Source organism: Eutrema salsugineum, unplaced genomic scaffold, assembly GCF_000478725.1.
Source record: "Eutrema salsugineum unplaced genomic scaffold, Eutsalg1_0 scaffold_3, whole genome shotgun sequence".
Taxonomy (NCBI): Eukaryota; Viridiplantae; Streptophyta; class Magnoliopsida; order Brassicales; family Brassicaceae; genus Eutrema; species Eutrema salsugineum.
In genome coordinates this window covers 5,136,139-5,145,048 of record NW_006256756.1, presented here as the reverse complement: position 1 = coordinate 5,145,048, position 8,910 = coordinate 5,136,139, and the positions used below count along the sequence as shown (strand labels likewise).

The 8,910-nt window shown below is 41.4% G+C and overlaps 1 protein-coding gene across 1 annotated transcript; it reads right to left on the bottom strand.

Annotated features, from left to right (window-relative positions):
- Positions 1 to 2,467: 2,467 nt before the first annotated feature.
- LOC112085290 lies at positions 2,468 to 3,402 on the bottom strand. The gene is made up of 2 exons (XM_024154494.1): positions 2,896 to 3,402; positions 2,468 to 2,839 (listed from the first exon to the last, which is right to left on the bottom strand). The coding sequence occupies exons 1-2, from the start codon at positions 3,400 to 3,402 to the stop codon at positions 2,468 to 2,470; spliced, it is 879 nt and encodes a 292-aa protein (XP_024010262.1).
- Positions 3,403 to 8,910: the final 5,508 nt, after the last annotated feature.

Genomic DNA, 8,910 nt, shown 5'->3' with positions numbered 1-8,910 from the left:
AAATTGTACCTCTTGCTCTCATAGACAGAGTTCTGACCTGCTGCTTCATCACCATTAGCATCCTCAGCGTCTTGAGACATAGTAGTGTTCTTTCTCAGTTTGTTGATTGTGGGACAAACCTCAGGGTTATAGTACATCTCCTTGGTGATAAAGAACTTGATGTTCCTTTTCTCAGAAAGAGAAGTGAGGGATTGGTTTGGCAATAAGACTTTTACCTTCACTTCCCCAAGGGTGAGCTTGTAAGCATAAGAACTCCCCACAGCTCCTTCAATGAAGTTTGTTTTAGCAAGATGCATCTGATCCATGAGCTTAAAAGCCTTTGGCTGACCACTTAGTACAACTCCAGAATGTAACAAGATGGGAGTAATCAAGCCTCCTATGCGCATTGAGGGGTTCTTGCAGGTGGTGTTGAGAGCCCATTTTCTTATGGAAAGAAAAATTTTGATAAGTAGAGATGTCATTGTTGGCTGGTAAAAGGATCCATTGAATGGAATTCCACTAAAGAACAAAGGCATATAGCTCTTAATACCCTCACCAATCAGCATTAGCTCCTCATCATAAACATGACTGAACTCTGCCTTGCCATAGAATGTCTGAGCAATCACCTTGTGCACCACTCTGAGTACTGGATTTCTGATATCTGCTGCTTTGGCTTTACTACTCTTGTAACCGCCACTACCAATTGCATCCCAATGTTGTGTCTTGTTACTCCCATAGTACCTCAGCTTCTTGGTGGAGCACTTTCCTTCAGTTTGAAAACCAAAGCATTCACAGACCTCTTTGAAGGTCATCTCATAGTTCTCCTTGCCAATTTTGAACTCAATCTTGCCACAACCATCTTCAACCTCAGCTGGACCCTCATCTGAATAGAACTTTGCTTGCAAAGATGCAAGGAATTGGCAAGTCAGCTCCTTGTAAGATGCAAGAGTCACCTCCATAATGTTCCCAATACCAATGTTGTTAAGCACAGCTTGCACATCATCATAAATGACCCTTCTTTTTCAGCAGTTCAACATCAGGGTACATGGTTCCTTCATGGGTCATAGCTTGGAGCTTCTTGAGGTAATCAGAGTAAGTGGCTGGCTTTGGCTTGGTTTTCTTGACCACCTTCTTTTTCTTTTGAGGCACTGGAGCTAGTGAACCCACATTGTCCTCTTCTCCACTAGTCTCAACACTTGAGGCTCCTTTCAACCCTTTTTTTGGTTTCCTTGAGCCTCTTGAGCTTGAAGCAGCAACTTTTCCTTTCCTTTTAGACCCAGCAATAACCGCCTGAGATTTCTCCCCTGAACCTGAAGCAACTGCTTTTCCATTGTCTCTCCTTGGTACTTTCGGCAGCAGAACAGGGTTTCCTTTTCCCATGGTACCTGATTAACAAGGTCTCAAACAGAGCCATTAGCGCCATGGAGAGAGATTTAACCTCAAAAATTTTGAAAATGATTTTTCCTTGCAAGAAAATCATCAGGATAAATTCAAGCAACATCATATCAATCCAATTCAAGCACAAACAACAAAATCAAAGCTCCCCAGAATTTTCTAAAATCCCTACAGTGGCTCAAGAACACAACTTTCTCATGACAAGTAAAAATCAGTGTTCAAGTGACAAATCAGCCCAAGTGAGTTCTTTTCTAGCTATCTACAACCTAGATTCCAAGGTTCTAAACACAGTTCAAGCTCATTCTCAAGTTCAAACAGAATCCATTTCAAAAAATAATTCAGAGAATAGCGATGTCCACCAAATGAACCAAACAAGCTTTTTCATTCAAAAATACCTTGGAATCAGTTGAAATGATGCAAGATATGAATTCCAAACTTAAAAATCCAGCAAGAACAGGCAATTTTAATTGAAAAAGAGTGAGCTTTGAGAGAGCAGAAATGGTGAAGTTTCATTAAAGTGAAGGAGAAGAGAGAAAGAACCCAGTTTTTGTGTGGTCCAGGGCTGCTTTTGGAGTGTGGGAGACAGCTGGAAAGGGCTGGAATCTTTGACCTTGACTGAGGCTGGCTATGGACCGCTGGGTAAAGGCTGCGCGTGAGGAAATATCGACATGCATTTGGTCGATATTTTGGTCGATATTCTCTCGGGATTCTTCTTCATTTTATCGACCAGAATATCGACCAAAACTACCTCGGTATGTTTTAAGTTTCTGCTCATCCAGCTACATACCGAGGTCCAAGAACTCGATATTTTGGTCGATATTCTCTCAGGATTCTTCTTCACTTTATCGACCAGAATATCGAGTTGGTGCAAGTCGATATTACCTTAAAAATCGTTTTCTCATGCCTTTTCAACCCAAATTCCTCTTAGACAGCTCTACAAACACCTTAGAACCTGTACACACTTGAGCAGAACATCAAAACATCCTAGAACAACAAAAGAAAGCATTAAAAAGAGTATTTACAAAGGATAAGATTAGGGTGTCTCTTAAGAGCACTATGTTTAAAGTCTCTAAGTTTGACTTTGAGAACCTGTTTAACAGGCTGGTGGATCATCAAGAGGAACTGTAGAAGCCTCTTCTCTCTTCTCAGAAACAAGGTAATGCTTGACCCTTTGTCCATTCACAACAAAACCCTTTCCATCCTTTCCCTCCAAGACCAATGCTCCATAGCTTCTAACCTCTAAAACCCTGAATGGTCCTGACCATCTTGACCTCAACTTACCAGGAAAGAGCTTGAGCCTTGAGTTAAACAAAAGAACCAGATCTCCCACCTTAAACTCCCTCTTGAGAATTTTCTGATCATGCAAGATCTTGGTCTTCTCCTTGTATATCCTTGCACTCTCAAAGGCATTGAGTCTGATCTCTTCAAGTTCATGCAACTGGAGTAGCCTCTTCTCTTGGGCTATCTTATGTCAAAGTTCAACATTTTAACACCCCAAAGAGCTTTGTACTCAAGCTCTACTGGTAAGTGGCAGCTCTTTCCATAGAGAAGTGTGAAGGGAGATCTGCCAATAGGTGTTTTGAAAGCAGTCCTATAGGCCCAAAGAGCATCATCCAACTTCTTGCTCCAATTCTTCCTGGAGTTGCTCACTGTCCTTTCTAAGATGGCCTTTATCTGTCTGTTTGAAACCTCTACTTGGCCACTGGTCTGAGGGTGATATGGACTAGCTATCTTGTGCTTGACACCATGCCTCCTTAGCAGCCCCTCTAGAGTCTTGTTCACAAAATGAGAACCTCCATCACTTATCACTACTCTAGGAACCCCAAACCTTGGGAAGATGGTGGTTTTGAAGAGCTTGACCACCACTTTAGAGTCATTGGTTGGGGAAGCAACAGCCTCAACCCATTTGGAAACATAATCCACAGCAATAAGTATGTACTGATTCCCATATGAGCTCACAAAAGGACCCATGAAGTCAATACCCCAGCAGTCGAAAAGTTCCACCTCCAAGATGGGATTTTGGGGCATCTCACTTCTCTTGGAGATGTTGCCTTACCTTTGGCACTGATCACAACTTGATACAACCACCTGAGCATCTCTGAAAATTGTAGGCCACCAGAACCTTGATTGTAACACCTTGGCCACTGTCTTGAAAGCTCCTAAGTGACCTCCATAAGCTGAGCCATGACATTCCTGTAGTATTGGTTGCATCTCTTCCTCAGCTAAGCATCTCCTATACAGGTGGTATTTGTTCAGCATATAAAATAAGGCTCATCCCAATGATACCTTTGCACTTCCTTGAAGAACCTCTTTCTCTGTAGGCATCTAGTTCAGGTGGCTCTACACCACAAGAGAGATAGTTAACAATCTCTGCAAACCAAAGGTAATCTCCTCTCTCTTATAGCATCAGCCTGTTTCCACCTCTAAGTAGGACTTGACAACCATTAGATGCTCTTCAGGAAGTGAGTCATCTAGAGGGACTTCTGATTTCACTCTCAGCCTAGAAAGATGGTCAGCAGCTCCATTTTCAATGCCTTTCTTGTCCTGCACTTCCATATCAAATCCTTGCAAGAGTAGATCCCACCTCAAGAGTCTAGGCTTGGCGTCCTTCTTATTCATAAGATACCTGAGGGCTGCATGATCAGTGTACACAATAACTTTTGATCCCACAAGGTAGCTTCTGAATTTATCAAATGCAAAAACTATGGCCACCATTTCCTTTTCAGTGGTTGCATACTTTTCCTGAGCAGAATCAAGGGTCCTACTGGCATAGTAGATCATATGAAGTTTTTTGTCCTTCCTCTAGCCAAGCACAGCTCCAACTGCATAGTCTGAAGCATCTGTCATCACTTCAAAGGATAATGTCCAATCAGGAGCCTGGACAATTGGTGCACAGATCAATGCCTCCTTGATTTTCTTGAAAGCTTCCTCACACTCAGCATCAAAAACAAATTCAACCTCTTTGCACAACAGCCTTGTCATAGGCCTAGCATGCCCAAGGAAGCTTCTTATCGCCTTGACTGAATTTGGGGCTTGCAGATTAACCATCACTTCCACCTTTGCTTTGTTCACTTCTATTAAAGCTTCTGAGACCTTGTGCCCCAACACTATTCCCTCTTGTACCATGAAGTGGCACTTCTCCCAGTTGAGAACCAAGCTGTGCTCCTCACATCTCTCCAGGACCTGAGACAGATTAGACAAACAAGAGGAGAAAGAGTGTCCATAGACTGAGAAGTCATACATGAAGACTTCTACTTTCTCCTCAATCAGATCCGAAAAAATAGACATCATACAACGCTGGAAAGTAGCAGGAGCATTGCACAGCCCAAATGGCATGCGCCTATAAGCAAATGTCCCATAAGGACAGGTGAATGTGGTCTTCTCTTGGTCTCTTGGATCTATTGGGATTTGAAAGAATCCAGAGTAACCATCTATAAAAAAAAAGAAGGGATGGTTTGCAACCCTCTATAGCATCTGGTCAATTAAAGGCAAAGGAAAATGGTCCTTCCTAGAGGCTGCATTAAGCTTTCTATAATCTATACACATCATGTGTCCAGTTATAGTCCTTGTAGCAATTAGCTCATCCTTTTCATTCTTTATCACTGTCATTCCCCCCTTCTTGGGCACCACATGCACTGGTGAAACCAATCTAGAGTCTGAGATTGGTTAAAATATCCCAAGCTCTAGGAGTTTGAGAATATCTTTTTTTCACTACCTCTTTTAAGTTGGGATTAAGACGCCTTTGGTGCTCAATGGATGACATAGATTCCTCTTCTATGTGAATCCTATGAGTGCATAGGGAGGATGAGATACCCTTTATGTCAGCCAAAGAGTAGCCAATGGCTCTCCTATGTTTCCTCAACTCTTCTAACAATTTATGTCTTGGTCCTCTAACAGCTTATCATTGATAATGACAGGATAAGACTCATTGAGACCTAAGAAAGCATACCTGAGCCCCTTGGGAAGAGGTTTGAGTTCCACTTTAGGTGCCTTGGTTGCATCCCAATCTCCTTCCCAAGCTGTTTGAGAGGCTTGTTGCAGCTGTTCTCCTTGTGGTTCACCTTCAGCATTGTTGTCTTGCTCATTAACCAGCTCTTGACCCTCTTAAGAACCCATTTCTTCCTTGGCCGCCGAGGGAATATCGACCATGTAACATGTTGACATTCTGGTCAAAATTTTGGGCTCCCGAAATATTGACATGTCATAGGTCGATATTCTGGTCGATAATCTCTCGGCGTTTTTCTCGGTTTCAAGTTCTTCACACATAGACAAGGTTTCAGAAGATATCGAGGTGCCACTAGTCGATATTCTGGTCGACAATCTCTCAGCATTTTGGTTCAAAATATCGACCAGATTATCTTGATTGGGCACGCCGATATTAATGCGAGAACTTGAGCTTTCCAAGTTTCCAAACCGATCACTTCCCACCTCTGGACCTTCATAATGCGGGTTCAAGTAAGAACCAATGCTCTCCTCTGGTTTGTGAGAGTCTAACAGCTTCATGAGCTCTAAAGTTTCATCCTCAAGATAGCCATGATCTCCATGTTCCTTTGTTAAGGCTATCTGAAGATGATCTTCAGTGTTTAACTCTTCCAAGAGCTCATCAGCTAGCTCATCCATGGTCTCTATGTAGAAGCATTGTCCTTCTATGGTGGGCTTTTTCATCATGTCCTTGATATCAAACTTCAGCTTTTCTTTACCAAGTTGTAGCTCAATGATGCCACCTCTTACATCAATAATTGCTCCTGCTGTGGCCAAGAATGTCCTGCCCAAATTTAGTGGATCAACAGGTTCTTCATCCATCTCTAGAACAACAAAATCTGTAGGCACTTCAAAACCAATTATCTTGACTGGTAAGTCCTCTAACATCCCAACAGGTAGCCTTACTGATCTATCAGCTAGGACAAGAGAGATTCTAGCAGGTTTTAACACTCTATATCCAAGTTTTTTTGCTATAGAAAATGGCATTAAGCTGACAGATGCTCCCAAGTCACAAAGGCACCCAGAAAACATCAATGGTCCTATAACACAAGGGAGAGTAAAGCTCTCTGGATCAGACAGCTTTCTTGGGACTGAAATTCTCTGAATTATGGCACTACACTCATGGCTAAGCACCACCATACCCTGTAGCTCTTTGGTTTTGTTCAAGATAGCATCTTTTAGGAACTTTCCAAGCTTAGGCATCATTAGAAATGCTTCAATGAGAGGCATTGTAAGTGGTATCTCATTAAGAGTCTTCTCAAAGAGTGCCCTTGCTTTATCTACAAGCTGCTTCTTGAATATTCCTGGATATGGGAGCTTAGGTTGATAGGGAGGTGGTGGAACATAAGGCTTTTCTGGTTCTGGTGTCTTTTCCACCTCTTTGGCCTTCCCTTTCATTGCTCTTTCAGCTTCTTGATCATCCCTTGGGGCTGCCTCCCCATCAGTTTGATCATTGTCCTCAATGATCACATTGTTATGTGCTAAACCTGGTAGCTCTTTGCCACTTCTCAATGTGATGGCTTTAGCATACTCTTTAGGGTTTGGTTCAGGCTTACCAGGTAAGCCACCTTGGTTTCTTGAAGTGGATGCCTGATTCTGTTTCAGATCCTTGATGTCTTGCTGCATAGATGCATACTGACTTGCAAACATTTGTTGACCCTTAATGACTAATCAAATGATCAAACAAGAACTAAACAATTGACAAGTGATTTGAATATGAGATGATGGAAGCATGAGATTCTAGACATGATATATGGCTAGGGTGCTTTGGTGCTAAACCAGAAATGCTAATGACAATGATGAGACATGATTCAAATGATTTAGAACTCTAATCTAGATTAATCCTCTCATGACGGCATTAACCTCTACACTAATCCATTTTCAAACCAAATCATCATTTGTGAAATATGAATCAATGAGCATTAAGAAACAGTTCTAAAAGATCATTTATGAAAATAACAAGACATCATCATGCAGCTAATGCATAAACCTCTAATACAGCTCTTTCAAAATTTTCATTAAACACTTTTGGTGCATAAAATTCCCAGAATCTAAATCACAAATGATGTACAAGGATGCCTAGAGAGCAGCTGTTTAGAGAGATGAATCAATGAATCTAGCCCTAAGCACTCCTAATCTAACACTTTAGCATCCTAACCTACACATCTAGAACCTCATTAAGGTGACTACTCACTAATCATACTAATCTCTCTTAAACCTTTGCAAGTAGAGTAGATTGGCATGATTAATGGATGGAAATGATAACAGAGATGATAGACAAGATAGATTGCAGCTTTAAACACATAAAAGGTCTTTGATTTCTCTTGATTCAAACTCTCAAAAACAGATATTTCTCTTCAAAAGGAGTCTTTCACAAAAGAGGCAAAGAAATTAAGGGAAATAAAGCTTAACCTAATGATTAATGTCTCAAAACTATATATAGGAAGGGTTTTCTTAATGAGCCAACCCTTAACAAACAGGATATTGGCCCATTAAGGCCCTAAAATTCGGACTGGATCGAGAGAAATATCGACGTACCATATCTCGATATCTTGGTCGACATTTTTGCAAAGGATTCTTTAATGAGAATATCGACCGTGGGCTTGGTCGATATTTTGGTCGACATTTGATAACACCGTATTTTGACCACTTTTATGGATCGTTTTGAAATACTTTTTCTATGTTTTTAATTTCTTTTAAGTACTTTTATCATGCTTTTCTAGTATTTGTAGTTCCAAGGGTTTAGGGTTTAGGGTTTAGGTGCAAACCGTCAGAAGTTCACCCCTGATTGAAGGCCTTCTCACCGTCTGATCCAGCTCAAATTTGGAGACCTTAAAGATGGAAGTATCAGCTTTCAGGCACACTTTACAGCTTGGCAATCCAACAGTTCAATCAAAATATATGCGAAGAGCAAGATGTCCCATAAACCAGCCGGCAAGCAATTCCACCCGCGGCCAACAGGCCATTTCCCGCGGTCAGAAGCATCCCAACCGCGGCAAACCATCCATTCCCAGCGGTCACAGCACTCCCGACCGCGGCCAGCCATCTCTGAGCCCGAAGGCCCATTTCTGAAGCCCACAATGATTCTTTCATTTGGAGAAACTCTAAGTGACGTCTAGAGATGTCTTGAGCACTATAAATACATGTCTTAGGAACCCTATTTCGGGAGATGCTATCTTTATTATTGTTTTAGAATACTTTTTAAGTTTTAGGTTTTAGGGAGAGAGAGATTTGTCTCTTGAACTCTTGTTCTTTCTTTTTCAATTTCGGTTTCTATTCTACTTATTAATACTATGTTTTTGATTTCGTTCATCATGTCTGAGTAGTTTTATTGTTGGGATTAAGGGATTTTCGATGGGGATTTATATGTTCGATGAGGATTCCATGAGCTTTTGAGCCGAATCTTAGAACTTTTTCTTCTGAATTCGTTTTTACTGCATGAGAGTAGCGTCATGAACTACAATCTGATCCAGAAGCTTGGTGACACGAAAGTGTTCATCCGATATCAGATCTAGTTTGGGAGAGCAAAACAAACATAGGAGTGGAAACCTACCT